Genomic DNA, 22,547 nt, shown 5'->3' with positions numbered 1-22,547 from the left:
TTGGATCCAATTTTTTGATCCAAATATTGGATCCAAGTTAGTACCCACTTTTTGGTGGGTACTAGTTGGGTACTAGTTGGCCTCTGTGAAGTTAGCCCAACGTGGTATCAATTCTCAATGGTTTGGATTGCAACTCGATATGGATGTAATTAATCTTCCAGGGGGTGTGTCCTGACGAGCACACCCCCTCAAGGGGTAAAGTTAGATTCCATTAAGATATGATGGTATATTCAAGTGACAAGCTTCGGGTACTTTGTGGGTGTGCCTCCACTCGACCACACCCCCTCCCGGGGTACAATGAGATTGTCCTGATTATCTAATACTTATAAAGCAGGGGAGACAGACGCTGCTGGTAATGTTACTGGCCTTTCTTTAGAGAAGTGGTCTCGAATCATAAAATCACAGACTTTAATGCCCTTATTGTACATAGGTACATACATATGAGATTACTAGGTTTTACTCCATAAACCCTATTACGCCCTCCGCAACCCTCTGAAGGCGTGCGCAACACAAAATTGGGAGCATTAAAACCTTAACCAAAAGCCAATATTACTCGGAGTTTCATAATTGTTACGTTTAATAGCAAACTTTAATATTTTGAAATTTTGATTTTTTCGACTAAGGGAAATTTAAATAAATTCTGAAAATTTCAAAAAAGTTGAGTTTGCTGTTGGATATGACAATTATCTGGGAGTGTTACACCAAATGCCTTCGCATTGTTAGTAGTAACTGGTTACAAGGTATACTTGATTACCAAAAAGGTATACATTTATTACCAAATAGTAATAACATACTACCCCGCGTTAATAACCGGTATCACAATCCCGTTAGAGTCATATATGATTACCGGATATTTATGCGTGTACGGATGGCTATTGTGACGTGGATAGGATTTAAAGTTCAATTATTTTGAAGCAGTCATGTCGGGGCCGTGACACTTTTCAGGAAGAAAATGCATCCCACGGAAATACAATAACGGACAGCAACTTAGCACCGATTCCTCGTCAGTGTCACCTCTCCCTGCTAAATCCCCTTCTCACGTTCGGATACTACTTAGGCATCGTTCCATTCCGCTTCCGAGTCATAACGGGTACAAAAGTTGGCAGCAATGCTAAACTGGAACTTTACAAATGGAAAGTACAAAAGGTAAATAGTAAAGTGTAAAGTTGATGATCATTTCTGTCCGGACTGTTTATTAGTTTGAAGATATTGAGTTTGTGGAGATAGTGTTTCGAGTGGAACAAACGGAATGTCCAGGACGGCCGACAAAAGGCTACTTTCGACCACTAAATCCAAATTTTATCCGGACATAAATTGTGGTTAAAACCGGTTTTTTTCCACTCGGACAAAAGTCGTTTCAACTACTCCAAAACCGTTTTGGACGTCCAAAAAGTAACACTGGCGTTAAGGGTGCTAATAGACACATATTTCCTGTCCAAAACCTTTCTTCCCATCCCAGTTGGAAAAAGTGGGAAAAGTGGGAAAAATGGCGGCCAATGTATTTAGTTATTGGGTCACTCCACGAGTTATGGTAATGGGTCTGATGTCAAAAATCAATTTTTTTAAAATCCTTCAAGTATATGTTAGGGGACCTTAGAATATGGAGAAAAATCATTTTCCCCAAATTTTTAAAATTTCTGGGGGCGTGGTAGGAGCGGGAGTGGCTTACATTGAGAAACCACTTTCTCTCGGCCGCTATTGTACCTATAGGCTCCAAATTTCATGTGGAAATACCTTGGGTAAATACAAATGCCGGGTTTCTTCTCTTTTTTAGAAATTAGGTCATGGTGACCGTGTACAGGCCTAATTAAATTTAATTAATTAATTAAATTAATTTATTAAATTAAATTGGTTGTGATGTGAATTGTCAATGTTCCACACCCTGGCGTCCCCGTTAGCAAATCTGAGCTGGCCTTCTCGGAAGCAAGTCTCGCTCTCGTACCCTTTCCAACTGTAGTCACACAGGCGGAATTCGTGCCACCCACCGTGCACCGCTTGCCAATAAATTTTGACATCGATCGTTTGCCCCACAGTGTAGTTCCTCACGATCAGACCGCGCTCGTGCGCTCCCCCAATTTCATGCTGTCTCGGCATCGCTTGCGTTATTGGATCTCCGCACAGACCGCAAGCATTTACGTTGGGCTCGGTCACCTACAAATTTGTAATTGTTATTAAATAAAAAAAACAACCGCGGTAACCGAACCTTGTCCCTAGCTTAGACCATTTATTAGTAATCGGGTAAAAAAGCAAAAAAAATGCAGAATGGGCTGTAATGCTTAATTGCTTTTTACTCTTTTATACTTGTTTTATTGCTTTTTACTCGTGCTATTTTTCTAACTTAAGCGCCACCTAGCGGCGTAAATGCCAACTACAATGTTTTAAGTAGCAAAAAAGCAAAAAATAATAATTCAATACAACAAAAAATCAGCTTTAAAGCAAGTTAAAAGCAAAAAGTCAGCTTTATTTTGCTAGGGAGAACACTACAAATTTCAGATTTCAAAAATACACAGAAAAATATTAATTTTTGATTAAAATTTAACAACCAATCTGACTAGAAAGTTTCTCAAATCGAATTCTTCTCCGTAAAATTCGTAAAATACAACATACGTAAAATAAACGAATTTCGTAAAACAATTATTATATTTCTTTACCCCCTCGCCACCACAATGGAGTTCCGTGTCATCCCCTATGAGACTTCCCATTGGTATTCGGGAAGTCCCCACAAATAACCGCGATGTGGGGGATCCTGCACACGACCGTGACCGTGGCAGGCTACGATAAAGAGGAAAAGGGTAAATAAAATCTTGGCCGTCATAATGAATGCCAGATGAACGTTGCAATATTTTTGCACGACTGAAGACAAAGTTATGTTGTGCACAATTATTTATACAAGTTTGCGAAATAATGTCCGGCTAAAAGTCGTTTTGGACGTCCAAAAAGAAACACTGATTACGCATTTTCTGACAAACCCAACCATATCTTCGTTATCACGTCGAGATTCTGGGCATTTTCACCACTGTCTCGAGCATTTTTGGTTGCATTGCATTTTCACATGAGGTTCGGATGGAAAACTAATTCGTTTCGAAGTGTTGTCGAGACAGTAATGAAAATGCTCAGAATTTCAAGGAGATTATGAATAGATGGTTGGTTTTGTGACAAAATGCATGATAAAGAAGTTGGTTAGGTTGGGTTAGAAATATATACCAAGTGTCGCAGATTGTGAAGCGGTGAGGAGGCATGTATGTATTTATAATTGGCCATAGAGTGATTTGGGTAGGAACTTTTCTAGTTATGAAGATCACGTTGTGACAGTGCCATTAGTATTTAATTTCTATGTCTACGCTAAAGTTTATTTTTGCTGCAATTTATCTTACTTAAAATCACAATATGTCCTTCGAGATTTGAGCTTTAATTTATTGACTCTTTTTCAACATGGTAAGAACTTCTGGCCTTCAGCCTCATTCACTTTCGTGACTACGTCAAATCAGTTACCAATTCGGACAGTGAGTCAAACGTCGAGAATCACCATTTGTAATTTGAATTGAATTGGCATTAATTAAATTATAAATTGTGAAATACTAAACCACCCCGCCAAATTGTTTAAAGTGAAATCGCCCACACAAAAGGGTAGTCAGTGTAAACTTCATTGTAATGTCACACTCATCAGGATGCGTAGATGTGAACTTTGTAGGAATTAATCACTCGCAAACATGTCAAACTACTTATGTAAAATTTCACAGCAATTAAAATGTCAGAAGCAAAAGTGCTTACAGTGGTTTCACATTCTCCTCTAGGGGACACCACGCGGACAGTTGACACCCACCAGAAATACATCTTCCCATCAGAGCTCCATTATTTTGTTGAATTGTTGTCCCCGCTTTACACTCCGAGCTGGATTTGCACCGAATTGTAGCATTTTTCTGGAAAATATCAATAAAGTATGATTAATTTACACGGGTGTCATTGCATCAGCTTGGGACAATATTTCCACAGCTTTATGGTTTCCCCATAATCGACCCATGCTAAATAACCTCTTTCGCCTCATATCCTACAATATTAACGTCCCCATATGTCCCCACGCCTCCCGCGGCCACTGGGCGGTAGCACACAGGTACACTCCGCGTCGTAAGTTTAGCCTCACCCTACGCCATAGTCATATCTCTGCAATGGCTGAACCGATTTTGATGAACTAAACTTTATTTTATAGTAAAAGCAATTTGTATAGAAGGGTTGTAGTTCAATTTAACTCAAGTTGGTTCGAAAAAATAAAATCCGTCATAATACAAAAAACGTTAAATGTATTAGGAGAAATCAGAATGATACAAATAATTTATTTTATTGCCATTTTTCATGATTGATTTCTGCGAAAATGACAAAATTAATATATTTTTTAAATTGTTGGATTACGGATTACTAATCCGGATTAATCCTAATCAGTATTACTAATCCAAGCAATTTTAATCCGGATTATCCCAACTCTGGGTGGGGCATATTTCAAATCGAGTCCAACGAATTGGTTGGAAGTCAGAAATAACGGATAGTTCTGGAAACATGCCAAAGCTGGAGGATCGGCTACAGCAAACCATTAGTGCCTTAGATCCGAAGAAGTCTATCATCAATTATGATTATTACAATTTATATTAAATATATATTAAATATTTATATTATAAGTTATATTATTATAAGTTATATATTATGAGTTATATTAAATATTTTTTAAGTATTATTTAAATATTTTACCCTTTAGCCCGTAAGGGCAACAATAGTCGTTCGGTACAAGAGCGAATAAAATTAAAAATTCTATTCTGCACAAATATAGTTTTAACGTTCATGTGTCCACGGGAAAACAAATATAAAACCAATATAAATGTAACTAAAATGCATATTACTTAAATCGAACTGCAGATTTGGAGCGTGAACACATTTGACGTCTTATTTTCAACTTAACTGCTTTCTCTAGTCTCCAAATGTTTACCAGCAAGCTCTTCCTAGTTTCCCTAATAAATATCAAACTGCATACACCCAATAAAGCAAAGTGGATGATAAACATGGATTGGACACTGTCAGACAATTTGATAGCTCTAACCCTCCATTCTCCTTCCCCTCCCTTCTCTTTTCCCACATAACTTGTCGCCCATTCTTTAATTCCCCTGCCTAAATTCTTCCCCACAATCTGAGTTAGCTTTTGATAAACACCAAATTCCACGAAATTCTTTAATAATTTCGGCAGCTTGGATTTTTCAGATGACCAAACAGCGATTCCCCAGGGTTTTGAAAAAATTCTTTCTTTCCCCTGGTAAAAATCTTTTGTCGGATAAATTTCGTCCATTGTCTTAACATAATTGGAGACATCTCTCCATTCGCCAAGATATGCGGAGGGTTCGTCACAATCGGTTATTTCTTTTAGTATCGCTTTTTCAATATTTTTTCTATGTGTATGGAAAATGTATCCGTGAAGATATTCCCAGCCAAGTTTTGTATCCAAGACCTTCATACTTTTCAGAATTTCTAAATTACCAGTTTGGTTAAAAGCATTAAGTAATATATTCTTTGAGGAAACTTTACTCTCGTTCCATAAACTTTTAGGGAAAAACCTTCTTTTCGGGTTGAGCAAATAAAATAACAACTTTGTCTCGGAATGAGAAAAATTATAATATAGTAAATCAAATAGGTTCCCCAAAATTGAGAAAGTTTCGTAAGATTCCCTTTGAAAGGGATGTACAAATTTATCCATCTCATAATCTCGAATTTTAGATAAAATACTGAAACACTCGGAACGTTCACCTGGCGTCAAATGAATTAAGGGATTATATCTTTCTTTAGCTTCCAGATAGTAATAATCTTGTGCTTTGGCCACGTTGTAAATTGTTTTATTTAGAACACTTTCTTTTCCATCTTTGTAGCAAGCTAGGTGTTCGAAATCCCTAATTTTGTCCTTTGGGAGAGGAGAATTCACAAATTCGATCAAAATCCCAATATAGCAAACGCTAAAAAGCGTACCGATAAATAACCAGGGAATATTTATGAGTCGAAATGGCAAATTGTCATCTAGCCTTTTTGGAATGAAACTGTATTCGTCTACCAGGAAACCGAAGAATGTAAGAAAGACGTTAAATTTTATTCCTATCTTTAAAAAACGCTCCGTATAGAACCACACAACTGTCGAGATAATGCAAACCGTACAAATTAGAGCAATCCATAAGTTAAAGGAAAACGGAACGAAGTAAATCAGGAAATCTAAACTTCCTTTTGCATAACACGAGAAATACGTAATCCCATCAAATCGGGTTACAATTAGGTCATACTTTTTTGAGAAATCTACTCCATACAAATCGCTTAGCTTTATTTCCCCATCTAATGTTGGATAAAATTTGCAATCCTCCGAGCTATCACAACTTTTTGGACACCAAGCAAACTGAGAGCCAAGCACCCGTTTACAAAGGAATAAGGAAGCATTCAAGCTTTTTGTTGCTTCAAAATGCAGATATGGAAACATTTGGGTTACATTTTCAAGCGGGACATTCAAAGTTATCCCTTTTGTTTCATAATTGTAGCGAAATTTCCAATTTAAATCGGTGTTAAAAGCAGCGCTTGATTTAAAATATGATTCAATTTCTAACGTTTCAGTGTTGTTGAGACATCTAAAGTTTTTTTCGAAATTTGGAGCCGTATGTAATTTATAATGGTAGCAGAATTGGTGTGGAAATAGGAGGGAAAAATATGGGGAATATTGATCTTTATTGCGACCAGAAATGTATGCTCTGCCATTTCACAATGGCCGTGGTTTTCCTTCCGAAAGGCTAACGACAAAGTAAAATTTGTCCGCAGTGAGGGGTGGGACAAATATTAGAAACTTGTGTCGAAATATGATCTTAAAAATTCTTGCTTGAAAAATTTCTTACTTGCAACGCTCATCCATTCCACAAAAGAACATCATTTGACTCCACACATTTTCGTGTCTAAACTCAAATTGACACTCGTCATAATTTTGGAGCACACAGGTCGAAAAATCCTACCAAAATTTATACTAGTATATTTTCGTGATGGGATTTGCGACTTAATTATTTATTTACCCTCTGTAACCAAGTGTCGTCCTCTGTTTTATTATTGGCCTTCCTCATCTTGGCGACAAAATTTCTAACCTTGCTTAACCGGATGTAGTAATACCATGAAATCACTCGCTCGACCGGGTCCCGCACCATGTTGATGTACACGACGTGGTCACAGGCACCCCCCACACGGGTAAAGTTGACCATAGCGACGTGTTTAGTATACACGCTGACTGGTTGTTTGGGAATCTGGCAGAGGAGGTGCGCAAGGTCAGCTTCCTGGGCACAATTCAGCCTGGCCTGCATCCCAGGGTGGGCGCCGTCTTGGTAGAAGGCGACCCCATTTCGGATGGACAGTTTTCTGAGGAGATTTATCATCATGCTGCTCCCTACTTTGGGGACTCGGTTAAAAAATATTAAGTCCGGATTTGGTGCGGTGACGTTGGTGTTTTTGAACCTATCAGCAAAAAGGGACCCATTTGTGGCGGGATTGGACGTTTTTTCGGCGGAAGGGGAACCATTTGTGGAGTAAACGAAGAGAAACAATGCTATAAAATAAAGAGTCCACATGTCGGATTAGGGTCGGATAGAGAAATGATGCTGAAATTTATTACTGAGAGGGTTATAAATATATGCCAAAAAACTGTAATTTTAGATACATATATTATTGTTTAAGTGATAATCCAGGTTAATTTGGTGTTTTTTTGTTGGTTGTTCCTTATTACCCGGAAGCATAAATAAATAAATTTGAGTCAAATGTGTGGAATTTGAATCAGTCGGCTGATGATAAGTAAAATGTAGCACACTATTCCCGTTAATGAAGATGACAATTTTATGTTAATATTCTGCATAAGTGCGGCACATCCAATGTGTGCCTGAAGAAGCATATAATTAGTCATTGTATTCTGTCCCATTGTTTTTCTAATCTGGCCAGTCGCGCGTATAAATAATTCAGCAAATACCAATTTATTTCAGAAACGCGAAGCAAGTCGACCTAATCCTGCTTACAAATCGTGCAATTCAACACGGCAACTTCGACATGAATTTCGTCCACCTTTTCACACTGTTCGTATTTTTGGAATCAGCTTGCAAATTCGCCGAAATGCTGAATATTACGGTAATTGATAAATCCTGATTTGCAATTAAGGTCTCCCATCGAAGGCTGTCAAACTTTTACTCAACTTTATTAATAATGTATTAATTTTCTATAAATTGAATCAGTATGACATTGAAAAAATGCATGATCTCACCTCACAATTATCAAGTTTAGCAGAGATACTTGTATGAGAAGAGGAGAAAAACGGGGGATTGTATTAAAATACAGCAATTGGAATAAAAAGAGGAAATTTGGAATATACGTGTAGAAATTGACATCTTCGATGCCAGTAAATATCTCTTAAATTTATAGAAAATTAATACCGAATATGTATCTGCATCAAACGTGGGAAATGTGACTTTTGCAAATCTGTAATTGGCGAGTAAATATTACAAACGTAATTAATTTAATCAGAAAAAGGGCACAAGCTGCGTAGAAAGAACCCCGTTCTGCTTGGGGCATTCTGACTGTTGTGGTCATCGATGCGTTCCACTCATTTCCCACACTATCTCAGCCACAACAGTGTACAACACCCTTGGCTATGTTGGACTACGGGGTGAGAGTCAATTTGATCTCTCCAGCGTGCACGTCTGTTCGACTGATGTGCACACAGACGACAAAGTGGCGACTGCGGATGAGTGGGACCTAGAAAAAACGTTGCTCAGGACGACACCGACAGCACCGACGACACCGACAGCACCGACGACACCAACGACGCCCACGACACCGACAGCACCCCCCGAACATGCACCACCGTTTCCTGGGTGTACACAGTACCCACAGTACCCACAGCACCCTAATTGGTATCCGAGATCACATAAGCAACATAAGGTCGCCATTGAGTTGAAGAAATTTTCCGATTTCGTTCCCACCGTTTGTCGCCCATTTGTAGAAAATGCCATGAAAATATTTGGCGGATTTCAGCATCGAAATCCTGTGGGGAAGGTGTCATATGGCGATGATTGTGCAGCTGATATGGAAACCTCGGAGTTCGTATATTAAATTGCTAACCATAATATACATGTGTATTGTCAAAAGAAGTTAAACTGAAAGATTAAATTAGTTCAATAAATTGGTATTGGATGCGTGTTTGAATTCATTTGCATTTATAGAAATCCAGTAGGAAAACAATTCCAGGCAGTTTTCATACAAATAAATATGTTGTTGTTAGGTTTTGAAATTTTACCGTATTGGTAGCAAATTTTGCACGCTCATAATTTTAATATTGAGAAGATGGAGCAACGCTTAGGTGCAATTTGGTACAAAATAAGTAATCTAAATATCCGTACGTCAGAATTCAGTTTTCTTCATTATACATATGTATGTACGTGGCGAGCAGTAAAGGTTGCGAAGGTGTAGAACCATTATTGCGTATACATCGTGTCCCAAAAGCATCTCCCATCGATAGGATATACTTTTTGTGATAATGTTTGTATCCTCACTCGTGTGTGTTCACGAGATTGCCTGACATTTTAGGTCATTGTGTAAAAAAATGTTTAAAGAAATAAGCACAAGAGATGTAAGATAAAAAATGGATGAAATCCGCGCGATTTTGGGGAGATACATTTGGGACACAGTGTAGTCAAGTGCAATTTATTTGCATAGCTTACACTTTTAGGTATTACGCAGGAAATTATCTAACAAGACCAAGACATGTTCATATTCATATTTTTAAATAATACTTTGCCCATTATTTGTAACTGGACCACCGTATCTGGAAATATTCGGGAATTAATATGTGTGCTTTCCAAATTTGATGTTAGTGCTCTCTATTAATTAGGTAGGGCATGCTGGCTGAAAGTGTCTGCATTTCATTCTCGTCGTTTGTGTATGTATGTGTGGCTCAGGCCACATCTAGGCCTGAGCCCAGATGTGGCCAGTTACTGAGAGAACGCGCAAATGACCAATTAACTGTGAAGGAAAGGGTCGATAGTGAATTTACATATGTATGTATGCATGCATATGTATGTACAGTACGAACGGAAAGTATTCATGGGTTTGGTAGACTCGTGGTGAAATCGTCATATCTTTTCATCAATTCAAGCTATGTCCTTGAAAATTTGCCCAAATGCAGATAATATAACGCATATGAACCTTCTCGATTCCCGAGGTCAACCAACTACGGATTATGCGTTGCGAATAATAACAATTTGGACCCGTAAAAAGTTCACGTGCTAAAAGTATTCATGTGTTTTATATTTTGAGTTGTAACTTGTCAAAATTTGTCCAATTATTAGAAATTTCTGGAAATTTCTGTACAACTATTCGAAAGAGTACACGTAAGTGAAATAAAAAATATTTTCGCTTGTTTAGTTGCATGTATGTATGTGAAGTTCTTGTGCACAGGGGCGAACAAACATCAGAAGAAGTTCGTAAGAAAATCATCGCTTACCATATTAAGAAAATTGTGCCTAGCAAAATTCATGAAAAGACTAACGTAGCAAGCCCAACGATTGAGAGTGTTATCCAAAAGTGGAAGAAAACTGGCGGAACTGTCAATTTACCAAGGTCCCACCAAGAGAAATGCACAACTACATGGTAAGATCGCTTTATTGTACAACACTAGGAAAGAAAGCCACAGATAACCGTGGGTTTCTTTTACACATGTAAAGGTGAATAAAATCTGTCCACCAGAATTCAAAATCTTAGAGTTCAAATTTCTTATTCGAAATTATGACGCACCCTGTAAGTAGTCAATAATGATTTATTAATTTTAAACACCTAATTATATATTTTATGTACTACATTGCACAAATTTACAAAACTCGCAGATATGAAAACATGTACATAAATTTAAAACGGCCTACAATTTACACACATTTAATATTCTTAAACAAACAAACATACATAATGCAACTTTCAACAACAGATAAGATTTTCCCTTATTGTAAGTAGCTTACGAAAGTGCCATGCATAAAAAATATCATTTCGTCTGTCATTCTAAATACTGAGGTCAGAATCAGTTTAACCATACACATTTGTGACGTATTTGTACACAAATATATTTAGTTGACCAGTCTCAGACTTTTGGCACATTCCGTATGCTCCAACCCCACTCCTCCTGTCTTCACTCTGTCCAATAATTATTCATATATCCAATTATTACACAGTGCTCATTTATATTATCTGCATCCCATCCTTCCCACATTCTCCCACATCCTGGCCAAACTTTGATAATCATTCCACAGAAATATGTTTATAAATTCATCACATTCTTATCATTTGGCACGTATGTACACTCTTATCCAACTGGCAAATCAACTAACCTCTATTTGTGGATGTACAAAGTAAAATTTTTCTGAACATGAACCCAACCAATAAATATGTATAGGCACTTTCTCATTGTTTGTTTCACATCCTGCCCAATGTTATCAAACTTTGATAAGCCAAAAACATAACGGCGCCTATCCTTGTTACGTAATTCGTCTCACGGCGAGTATCCTATTACTGTTCAGAGGGCCGCCTGGATTAACTACCAGATTAGATAACTTGTATTCCATTCCAGTCGGCCTGTAATAAATTTAACTGTATGCAAATTGAAAAAACCAGACGCAAGTTTCTTACCCCATCAAAGTGATCAAATTTCGCCAAACGATCGCAATAAATTTGCAATGGAAGTAGAATTCAAACCAGACTTGGAACTGTACATTCAACCAGACGATTGGAAAGCCATTTTTAATACATTCCTTCAACCAGGCACACCGCTCTTCTCAACAAAGGAGTTGGAATTAAGCGAAAAGTTGAATCTGGAGCTTTATCCAACAATTTCTGACTTGTCCAAACTGGCGAAAATCGCTTACTCTACTTTCGCCGATGCAAAGGAGCAATTGACAAAATGTAAGATTTCATTTTTCAAAATGAACACTAAATATAAATTTAATAATTACATTAAACTAGAATAAGAGCTTGGCAATCGTTAATTATTCAACCAAATCATCGTACAAAATGACATCATTTTATAACGACCAGGCAATGTCGATATCACCAGAGAATGGCAAACAACGAAGATAAGTTTGCCATTCCTAACTCAACAGTAAAGCGCTGAGTCATACATAAATCCCATGACATTTAAATAATCATTAACGTTTGTAATTTTGTACATGACTATTTCATACATGTAGATATGTACATATCTAAATGTTTATACATTCAGATATGTAACAGGATGTCACATTACGCTGCCATGAAATACCACGCCATCACGGAACCATACCTCCTAATGAATCTACCATTCTCTATCTGCAGCATTATTTCGCAATTACAAATCGGATTATATTCTATAAAAATGGGCGACAGAAAAATAACAAATAACACAAAGTGCCCATTATGTGCATCAGGATATGACGCCTCAGTTGACCACCTTATTATGCATTGCAAAATTCTTACCCCAAGTCGAAACAAAAACTTACATGTAAAAGATTTTACTTCCCTCCTGAAATGTATAATGACAGTAGTAATCTAACAAGTCGCAGTTTCTTAAAATCACTATTCTGGTACTCGATTTATGTAGTCAGTTCTTATTCCAGGTAAAAATGAGCCAACATATAATTTGCCGGGTTTTATGCATAAAATTTGTGCAGAATTATGCTTAAATATGCACAATTTGCTACGATTGGACACAAAATTTATACATAAAATTTTCTACATAAAAAAGTTAATATTTTTAAACATATCAATATGTATATGTATTTATATATATGTATATTTATATATCAAGTTATATATATATATATGAATATATTTGTTTTTATGCACAGTAAATTATGCATAAATTTTTATGCCGAGTGCAAAATGCAGAAATTCTGTAGAAATATGCAGAATTATGCAGTGTTGTAGTAGTTAACTACAATTTTTTGTAAAAAGTAGTTGTAGTTAAATTCAACTACATGTGTAAAGTACTTGGAAAAGTAGTTAAACTACTTTTTCCGCTGATATAGTTGACCAACTAAATCTTAACTACTTTTCAACTACATTCTAACCACATTTCTGCCACATTATTTTTATCCAACAGGAAATTCTGAGGTTATCAGAAGGAACTAAATGAGTTCCTTCGAATGGTATGAGTAAATATCTCTGTGCTAAATTTCAGCTTGATTGGTTGATTTAAAAAATCGGAATTAACGACCCCGTATTGTTTCTCTACTTATAATTTTTTTCAATGTTACTCCATATTCTTTCATCTTAAGTCATTGCCAAATTTCAGACGTCTATGTAAGACCAATACCAATATTCTGACCACACCTATGACTCCTACCGGTCAACCACTTCATATTTTTCAATTATTTGTGAAATGATTTATTTGAATATTGAGTTTCATTTTGAATTTAGAATGACGATGCTATTTTAGCTGACAAAAATTGCTATCAGTTGTGGTATTATGAATTGTATTATGCTATCAGAATAGCAGCTACGAATTAGTTGTGCTATGAATTGTTACTTTGCTATGAATTGTATGTGCTATGAATTTTCCGCTATGAATCGTCTGGCACCCCTCACCTATGCATAATGGAATCGTTTCCATCTAATGTCAGATATATTTAGAGTGAGGAAAATGGATTTTTGCAAATTTTAGAAGCTCGAGGCTTATCAAGTGGGTTAGGTTAGGATATCAAGGAGATTGCATTAATTGTGCTCAAAAGAAAATTAAACCCAACATCAAATTAAGTGCAAATCTTCTCACGACTTGGAACGTTATTATTGTTTTTATTATGTGCCTGATTCTTAATATTTCTTGTAGTTCAGGAAAGCAAAAAAGCTAACTTTGTAGAGGAAACATCCCGATTATGGGGGATTAATAATGACCCTAGGATAAACAAAGTGTCGCATTAGCAATTTTGAACCACAATTCGTAATTGTCGAAAGAAGCTTTGAGATTCAAATTAATAATATGAATAGAATATATGTATGCTATATAAAAAATGTAAAAAATATTAGTGACAAATTTTGTATTTTGCTTTTACTTGGATTCGGGAGATGTAGTTAAATCTAGTTGAGAGTAGTTGAAAGTAGGGTTGTACAATTCCCGCTCCCTCGGAATAAATTCCCGTACTCTCCCTCCCTCCAAATCTTCCCAATAAATTCCATCCTAGCTCCATTTATTCCCTAACATTTATATTCCCAGAATTTTTGAAGTAATATTGGGAATTTTCAGGGAATATTGAGAATATTCCCACCGCTATACTTAAATTCATCCACATGATTAATAAATTGGGAGAGTAATTTTCAATACACTAAGGTATTGATCAGAAAGATATGACTTAATAAATAATGAAATTGTATTTATTTATTTAGAAAAAAACTTTGGATTGGGCGTCGTGTCAAAGTGACACTAAGCAATCAGTAACAATACAGTTTTTAGAAGGATATTTCGCAATTTGCTCTCAGGATAAGCTAGAAAGAATCACGAAACTTGCTAAAAATGTTCGTCGTAGACGTTTGTCTATCGTTTGACCCATTTTATCTGTTTTAATTATTTGCAACAAAAACTACTACTATTTCATTGGCGATTGATGACAAAAGGAGTTGCGAGTTCTAAATGTGTTTATATATAACATAAATAATCCATACGTTTATGATGAAAAAATGGAATTATAATTTTATAATACTCAGAGCAAAACACCTGGTTATTTGTTTCATTATGAAACACTTCCCTTTCGCATGCGAAAACCCAGCAATATTAATTTATCAGGGTAACCCGGGGTCGAAATGTTTTTTTGAAACTTCCCAAAATTCCCTGAAACATAAATTCCCGAAAAATTGGGAATATTGGGAATTTCAAAATTCCAAAATTCCAGGGAGTAGGGAGCGGTACAACTCTAGTTGAAAGTAGTTGAAAACTAGTTGAAAAGTAGTTGAAAAGTAGTTAACTACATTTAAAAAAATAGTTGAAATTGTAGGTGAAATTGTAGGTGAAATTCAACTACATACAATAAATGTAGTTGTAGTTGTAGTTCTACTGCTTTCTCGTGTAGTTAAACATCACTGGAATTATGCACGTTTCACCTGCATGAACGGCTTATGCATAAAATTCGGCCAAAACTATGCATAATCTTTTCACCCGGGTGACCTTTTATCTTAACAATACTCTTTGCAACAATTTTTGTAATGAACATTTGTGACATGTTTATGAGGGCTGCCGCCGTATGTCAATAAATACTATATCATACTGTACGATACATGTATGAAATAGTCATGTAATTAGTATTAATGTAGTTATGTTCTGTACCCAATGTATGGTTTAGACTTCAACTAATTCATCTAGAAAGCTGAAGTTGCTACATTCGAAAACCATAAAAATATTTTAAAAGTTGTTTAACGATTTCGAAAATCCCAACTGCTCTGGAAGCACCGGACCCTTGTTCAAATATATATTTTCAAATTTCTAAAATTCGACCACACCCACCAGAAATTGAGGTTACTAGGTGAACAATTCTGAGAACCTCTGAGTTTAATTAAACCTCACGAACTGCATACAGAGATATGTATCAACATGTGGTGCCTACTTTAACAAATTTACTTGTCGCCCAGGGCACCATACGCTACTTCAATTAGTCACACCCCAAATTGGTGTGGTTATTTGTCAATTGTTATATAATATGTAATTACACATAAATGATGGAAATGAGACTCAGAGGTAGATAAGGAGACAGTTTATTAGTGTGAATAGTAAGAGAGTTCAAGATGGAGTCTTGTACAAATGAGTGATTACAGCCTTATTATTCTATACATACATATACCTAACAACACAACGTATGGCATGGGACAAATCATTTTTTCCGGTTATGGCAGTGGCGCTTATGTAGCGGTTATGAACACATTAGCTAAACTCGAAACCGCACTAACAGGGGGCAATGGCTTCCCGATTATTTGTCAATGTTATCGGAATTAGTCATGCAGCATATATTTTTTCCAGCTTAATGAAGCGATTACGATAAGCCGTATTCAAAACTCCACCCAATGAGCGGTGGGGCTTCCAGATATTCGTCTGATTAAATTTATCTATATATCAATCGTTCTACAAGAAGTTTATTCATCACTTTCAGTAAGCCTGACCGACTACAAGCTTATCTGTAAAGCAGAAAAGGGACCGTTCCATGCATTCGTCCTGTTTCGTGAGGGAAGCCTTTCCGAGAAGAGGCATCGACAGCTTATTATTGCTTTTAAAGGTACCATTTACATTAACATTACTAAGGAAGAGAGGCATTCCACATGCCATTCTCAGATCTTGATACCCTTTGGATATAAGGTAGCCATCGGTGAGTAATGTATAACCCTAAAGTAGTTTCCCGCCACACCCCCTCAAAGTCGCAAGGAGCACGAAAATCCCCTGTTTTTCTTCAATAAAACCATTGCCAAAAATCTATTTTTTATCAGATTTTGTTAATTTCTGCATTTTCGTAATCCCAGATAGTTGTTCTACCATAAACAATATCAAACTCAACTTTTTTTAAATTTTGAAATTTTGCGATATACCCACTTGGTCAGAAAATTTTCAAAAATACAAAAAAATTGAAAATTCGAATTTGGTATGGGATACGATAAAGGAACTATCTGAGACCACAAGAATGGAAAGACTATCAGGATCTGATCAAAATTGGATTTTTGACGAATGTTTGTAACTGGGTAGGTTAGCATTCGGCACGACTTTGAGGGGGTGTGGCGGGCGCAAATGTGGCCATGGCATCAAAGCACTTTGGGGTTATTAATTACTCGCCTAGAGGTACTATATATGCAAAGGGCAACAGTATATGAGAGTGACATGTTGAGAACCTCTCCTCCTAAGCGTTGGGCGTATGTAGTTACATTTCTGCGTGTCGTAGACATAAAATGATCACAGTTTAAGTGGTTTTTACCAATATAGTTTTTACCAAAACTATGCATTATTTTTTATTTAAATTTGTGTTTTCAATATAACTCTTCACTACAACTTTGACCTACCGTATCAAACTCTCAAAAGTACTTTTCAAATCTAAGCTAAACGAATTGTCTAAATTGCATGTTTTCAAAAATCCATACAAAAAACTGACTACAGAATCCCAGTCGTCACTACTATAAAGAATCCCACGTTGCTCCAATAAGCATGGAAAAGAATCAAGCTAGGTTAAAATTTGTGGTTTATCCTGAGCAAATTAAAAACATTTTTCTGTGAGGCAAACTGTGTAATTCCTATTTTCGGCACAAATGCTAATATTGAAGTAAATACATGTATGTAACTAATTTATTTCATTAATCTAGGCTCCGCTTCCCCTGAGGACATTGAAGCCGATCTGCAAGGGATTGCCAATAACCAGAAAACGCCACAATTAAACCTTGCTTGCTCCTTCGCACTCCAAGTCCTGGAATTTGTGAAAATGGACACCTTATCGGATCCACTTCAACTCATCATCACTGGACACTCTCTAGGTGGTTGGTTAGCCCAGATTGCAACGTTTGCCGTAAAATATTTGAATTTTGATGAAGACAAAACCAAATTCGTGCGAGCCAAAATGGAAAAGTGGCACCCCCATTGTGTCGTATTCGACAGTCCTGGTGCTTTTCAAATACTAGATTACCTTAACTCACATGAAGAAATTAGACAACATCATGAATCGCATACCCTGGACATTTGCAATATTGTCTTTTATCCCAACATTGTTAATGTAATCAATTCTCCCTTCGGTGATATGGTGCAGATTAGCACGGAACAAATTGGACAAAAATTTAAAAATTGTAGACCTGAGGATACAATTAGATCCATTTATAATTACACTAAAGACTTCCACAGTATTGATCTGTTTGTAAAGGTTTTACATCCGACCACCCCACCCAGTCCATCAGCAAATGATGTGGGTTTAAAGCTGGATCATAATTTAAATGGTGAGGTATCATATGGTAGAATAGTAAACTGGCCACTGGTTGTATATTCAGGATGGGACACTAAAGTAGATAAGAGGGTAAGCGAATTCAAAATTAAGCGGATGGGAAAATTAGTCTTGAAAGCATTCACCCTTTTACGAGACAGGGGTGCTAGGAGCGAGTTTACGAACTGGATCCAAGAACAAACAAAGTTTTGTGAAATTAAATTTCCCCAAAATGATGAGATTAGTTTATCAACAACCAGATTAAGCAAGTCGGTAAAAAAAATTATTCAACAGTTTGAACAAATTCGGCTATGGAATGAATATATCGGAAAAGGCATGAAACATACGGACAAATTGAAGTTATTAGATAAAATTTGCTTTCACGAGCTGAAATATATTTTAGAGAAAGGTTTCAAGTTTACCGAGGAAGATGGAAGCATACATTTTGCAAATATTGAACAACTTAAAATTCTGAGAAATTGTAACACGTTCAATATACAAGGGAAATTATCTGAAGGGATAAACAAGTTACCAGATCATAATTTTACAAATCTATTGTTTTCCAGTGAGAAATACTGTGATGCAATGCTAGCCAAATATCCCAACGTGGAATTCAGTCTCACGGACATCCCTAACCTAGAAAATATAGGTAAGGATGATCGGGTACAAATTTTTACGTCACAAAGAAAACAATTGTTGACGTTGACCATGCTTAAATATGTTTATCTGAAACATGCAGGATTAAGTGAATCCCTAACGAAAGCAATAGTTTTGAAATATGATACCAGTAATGCATTGTATAGTTCACAAATCCCCGTAAAACTGCATGGGATTGATTTAATAATTATTGACTGCATCGAAAGTAACGTATCGAATGATATATTAGAGAAATTTTCATCCTCACATGAATACAGATATATCTGGTTAATATATTGCACCGAGGACGAACCGACAACTCCACAAAACTCTTGTGAACTGATCACAAAACGAAAAATTCTTGACACTCACGACTTGAATATCGACGACAAGTTACTCAACAGCTTGCTCGAAAAATATATAGTTTTCCAGGGAGAAGGCAAATTGCTGAAAGATATTATGCGTAATATAACTGAAGAGTTTAGAGATCACTTGCGCTCACGGCCATCCACCATTTTGTCTATTCTCAATGGTAGTCAGGAAATTGGAAACACTCCAAAAACTTTACTCGATCTGAGGAACGCATGTTTCGAAGTTTCTCATAAAATGAGCAGCCTGGAATTGGAAACGTACTACCAAAGGAAAACAAATCATAACACAATTGTTACAATTCTAAGTAACCGCCAAGATTTTGTAAGCGACAAACGGCTATCCGATATTAGTGGACGATTATCAATGGAAAATATAAAAGTCAAGACAATAACCGATCTTGAGGAATTTCGAAACATCTGCTTTCACAATCCCGCGTGCGTTGTCGACCTAATACGTTACGATGAACAAACTTTCGAGCTTAGCTTACAGTATAATCCAAGTTTTTACGCCGAGCGGGAAATTCAAAAACCAGGGATAGATTTGGAAGCGGTATCACGTCAATTAAAATCTGAAAGGGGAATTGATTGTTACATAGGCTCAGTATTTCCAGAAATAATAAACATTGTGGAAGTTGATCCCATAAATGACAGGGCGCAATTGTCTAGCATACAAATTCCAGAAGACATAATGGAATTTACAGAAAATGAAAATAAGTCAATAATTTTCGTAAAATCCTATGAAGGATATGAATGTATCAAAAGCGATCGTAGCAAAATAAAAATTGCGAACACCATAATTAAGGAAAACGACCTAAGCAGCCAGGATGTTCGATTTATTATTCTTTCCGATGTGCCCGGGATGGGAAAGTCTACAACGGCGATACGCATGGCCAACGGACTTTTGAAAAGTCGTACTGATGAAGCTCATCTTTTAATTATAATCGAGCTCAAAACTTTGAAAAACCTCGAACAGATTTTGCTAACCCAAGGAAATGATGAGTTCTTATCAAGTTTTGTTAATTTTGTTGCTACAAATCAACGGTTTAACGAGATAACAAAATTTTTATTGTATCACTTTATTAAAAGAGATCGCCCTAATGCTGTTACAATCATTGCGGATGGTTTTGACGAAATGACGATTGAAAACAAAAAACTATTCGCAAATATTCTAATGTACATCAGAAAGCAAACACAAATCAGGGTGGTCATTACCACCCGTCCTCACGATTGTAACCAGCTACAATACGCTCTATCCGTATTGGCACATACATTTGTGCCTATGGACAACTCTGAACCTCGTGAGAAAGAAAACTTTCTTGTAAATTTGTGGTCTGTGGCAGTTAGGTGTACTACAAAATCAGAAATTCAACTAAAATCAGAAATTGAAATACTAGATGAGTTTGCAACCAAAGTAATCCAAATGGCACAACCGGCTTTATTTAGTGAGAGGGAGCAATTTCTCGGGGTACCCCTTCAGTTAAGAATTTTGTCCGAAATATTTCTTCCCGATGCCATGGAGATGATTATTACTAGTAAAGTTAAGCAAGGCATAATAGAGAAGTTCAAGGGAAAAGAATCTTTGGCTTTCATATATAAACATTATATAGACCGGAAATATTTCTCTCGAAGAAAAATGGGACTAGAAATTCGTCTGTAGCGGATAGACTACTAATGGAGTATTTGGAGGAGTACATTTATAAAATGGCAGGTGACGCTCTAAATATGCAACCCGACTATGATGACTTAGTTACGTTAGTTTGCGGGAAAAAAGTACAATATACAAATGAACCCGCAATGGTTGAAATCCTACAAGTTGGAATTGTATATAGTGATGAGGGAATCATAAATCCGCAATTCTTACATAGGACGTTTGCAGAGTTTTACGTTGCAAAGTTCTTCGTGGAAAGAGTTATTGAGCCAATTTGTCAAGCGGACCATGACAAAATATATTTTGATGAAAATGCAAAAAAATTCGTTGCAAAATTCCTCTTAGAAAATTGTGGGATAGGTTCTGAAAATACGGTTTTCTTGTTTCTAAATGATTTTATGAAAAAAATGTACTCCAATGGCCTAAAGTATACTAGCTTTCCAAAACTTGAACTTCATGGCGAACTAGTAAGAAAATTCGATTTAATATGTCGTCGCAGCGAGATTCAAGATAACTATGTTTTAGACTTTATCATAAACACGACACAAATTCAGGATTTCGACGATACTAAAATTTGGAAATACGCTAATTTGTCTTTATCAGAGATGTATGCACGTGATTTGAAAGAATTTACTTTCATATTTTCATTGCTGCGGAAAATTTTAATTCTTAATCAAGACAAGACACTGAGATATATTAAATTTTTAACTATTTTCGACTTTGTGAGATCAGAACACAGGCTAATTTCTATTAATGACATGATTAGGATGTGCAAACCTAGAGGAATCAAAAATGTATTTATTATGAATGATCCAATGGCATATATATTACTGACGGAGGAAAATAAGGACAAGTTTTTGACAGATTTCCAGACATATGTCCTTCAAGATTCGACATTAAAAAATCCTTTGCAACTACCATATAGAGATAAATTTCATGGAAAAATTGACAAGGGCAATCTAGCACCTGACGAACACATGTATAAACTAATTGAAGAGAACTACGAAGTTCAATTTTCCAACAAAGATTGGGAACGCATTTACAAATATCAGGAATGGAGAACCTTAACAATTTTCTCGAATGATTGGTTTACGATTTTAAGACTTTTTGGCCAGCCCTTAAATATAGGCTTGCTAAGACAACGGAGTTTACGGCCAACTTGGCAACCGCTCCAGCAGCAGCCGCCTCCGGTGACTCGACGTTGTGACTCTCGACCAAACAAACATACAATTCATCAACCTAGAAAATGATAACGAAAACTTGCACATAAAATATTTAGTCAATTTGTCATTTGATACTGGCTGTCGAAGTATGTAAATTAGAAATTCTGCGATCTTAATGAAAATGGGTTTGATAATATTTTTATTAAATACTTGTACCATTTATAATAAGTGATTCTTCTGTATGTAGCCTTACTATTAGTAATTTTATTTATGTACGTATATGCATATGTAAACTTTATGTGAGTAACTACACACGAACTCTGAACACGATTTGGTTAATTAACGCAATGATTTGTTTAATGTTCCGGCATAGATAATCCATGTAAAACTTTGGCAGTTGTTAAAGTACATATGACATTGCTGTTCAAAACTTTCGGATATTGAATAAATATATATTTTGGGTGTTATTACATTATCTGAGCAAATGCTATTGTTTGGCTTTCTGGTAAAATTTATTCACTTCAGACAACAACTTTGCTTCACAGGAACCCAAAAGCCAGAAATGCCGATGCATCTGCATGCATACATATATACTTCATCATGGTCACTATGCATAGTGACCATGTAATGTAAGTACATGTACTTACATTCATACGTACATACAGATTATGACATAAATACACGCATAAATAAAGAGCAGTCACTAAAGTTGGGCACTAATTGCGCCACCAAGGATTTCGAGTAC

At 36.2% G+C, this 22,547-nt stretch overlaps 3 protein-coding genes across 4 annotated transcripts; 2 read left to right on the top strand and 1 right to left on the bottom strand.

Moving 5' to 3' along the window:
- Positions 1 to 4,297: 4,297 nt before the first annotated feature.
- Positions 4,298 to 7,617, bottom strand: LOC110862412 (uronyl 2-sulfotransferase). The gene is made up of 3 exons (XM_035845526.1): positions 7,074 to 7,617; positions 6,903 to 7,012; positions 4,298 to 4,609 (listed from the first exon to the last, which is right to left on the bottom strand). Exons 1-3 carry the CDS (start codon positions 7,428 to 7,430, stop codon positions 4,594 to 4,596), a joined length of 483 nt encoding a protein of 160 aa, XP_035701419.1. The 5' UTR covers positions 7,431 to 7,617; the 3' UTR covers positions 4,298 to 4,593.
- Positions 7,618 to 8,035: 418 nt separating this feature from the next.
- On the top strand, positions 8,036 to 9,240 carry LOC110862422. The gene is made up of 2 exons (XM_022111619.2): positions 8,036 to 8,166; positions 8,560 to 9,240. The coding sequence occupies exons 1-2, from the start codon at positions 8,089 to 8,091 to the stop codon at positions 9,145 to 9,147; spliced, it is 666 nt and encodes a 221-aa protein (XP_021967311.1). The 5' UTR covers positions 8,036 to 8,088; the 3' UTR covers positions 9,148 to 9,240.
- A 2,481-nt stretch (positions 9,241 to 11,721) lies between these two features.
- Positions 11,722 to 22,272, top strand: LOC118433528. Of its 2 annotated transcripts, XM_035845524.1 has the most exons (4): positions 11,722 to 11,982; positions 16,188 to 16,310; positions 17,380 to 17,547; positions 18,551 to 18,637. In XM_035845524.1, exons 1-4 carry the CDS (start codon positions 11,757 to 11,759, stop codon positions 18,574 to 18,576), a joined length of 543 nt encoding a protein of 180 aa, XP_035701417.1. In that variant the 5' UTR covers positions 11,722 to 11,756; the 3' UTR covers positions 18,577 to 18,637. The 2 variants fall into 2 exon arrangements, with proteins under 2 accessions (XP_035701417.1, XP_035701416.1); XM_035845523.1 differs by having other exon boundaries at positions 17,380 to 22,272.
- Positions 22,273 to 22,547: the final 275 nt, after the last annotated feature.

The sequence above is a fragment of the Folsomia candida genome, unplaced genomic scaffold (genome assembly GCF_002217175.1).
Source record: "Folsomia candida strain VU population unplaced genomic scaffold, ASM221717v1 Fcan01_Sc056, whole genome shotgun sequence".
NCBI classification, from domain to species: Eukaryota; Metazoa; Arthropoda; class Collembola; order Entomobryomorpha; family Isotomidae; genus Folsomia; species Folsomia candida.
The sequence above is the reverse complement of the archived record's forward strand: the minus strand, read 5'-3'. Positions and strand labels throughout refer to the sequence as shown.

Bases quoted from the DNA above. Each gene is read 5' to 3' on its own strand.
- LOC110862412 (XM_035845526.1), bottom strand. From the start codon at position 7,430: ATGATGATAAATCTCCTCAGAAAACTGTCCATCCGAAATGGGGTCGCC. The intron at 7,013-7,073 runs GTAAATAAATAA...AAATTTTGGTAG, and splicing joins ACGACACTTGGTTACAGAGG to GATTTTTCGACCTGTGTGCT.
- LOC110862422 (XM_022111619.2), top strand. From the start codon at position 8,089: ATGAATTTCGTCCACCTTTTCACACTGTTCGTATTTTTGGAATCAGCT. The intron at 8,167-8,559 runs GTAATTGATAAA...TAATTTAATCAG, and splicing joins CCGAAATGCTGAATATTACG to AAAAAGGGCACAAGCTGCGT.
- LOC118433528 (XM_035845523.1), top strand. From the start codon at position 11,757: ATGGAAGTAGAATTCAAACCAGACTTGGAACTGTACATTCAACCAGAC. The intron at 11,983-16,187 runs GTAAGATTTCAT...CATCACTTTCAG, and splicing joins AAAGGAGCAATTGACAAAAT to TAAGCCTGACCGACTACAAG. The intron at 16,311-17,379 runs GTACCATTTACA...TCATTAATCTAG, and splicing joins GCTTATTATTGCTTTTAAAG to GCTCCGCTTCCCCTGAGGAC.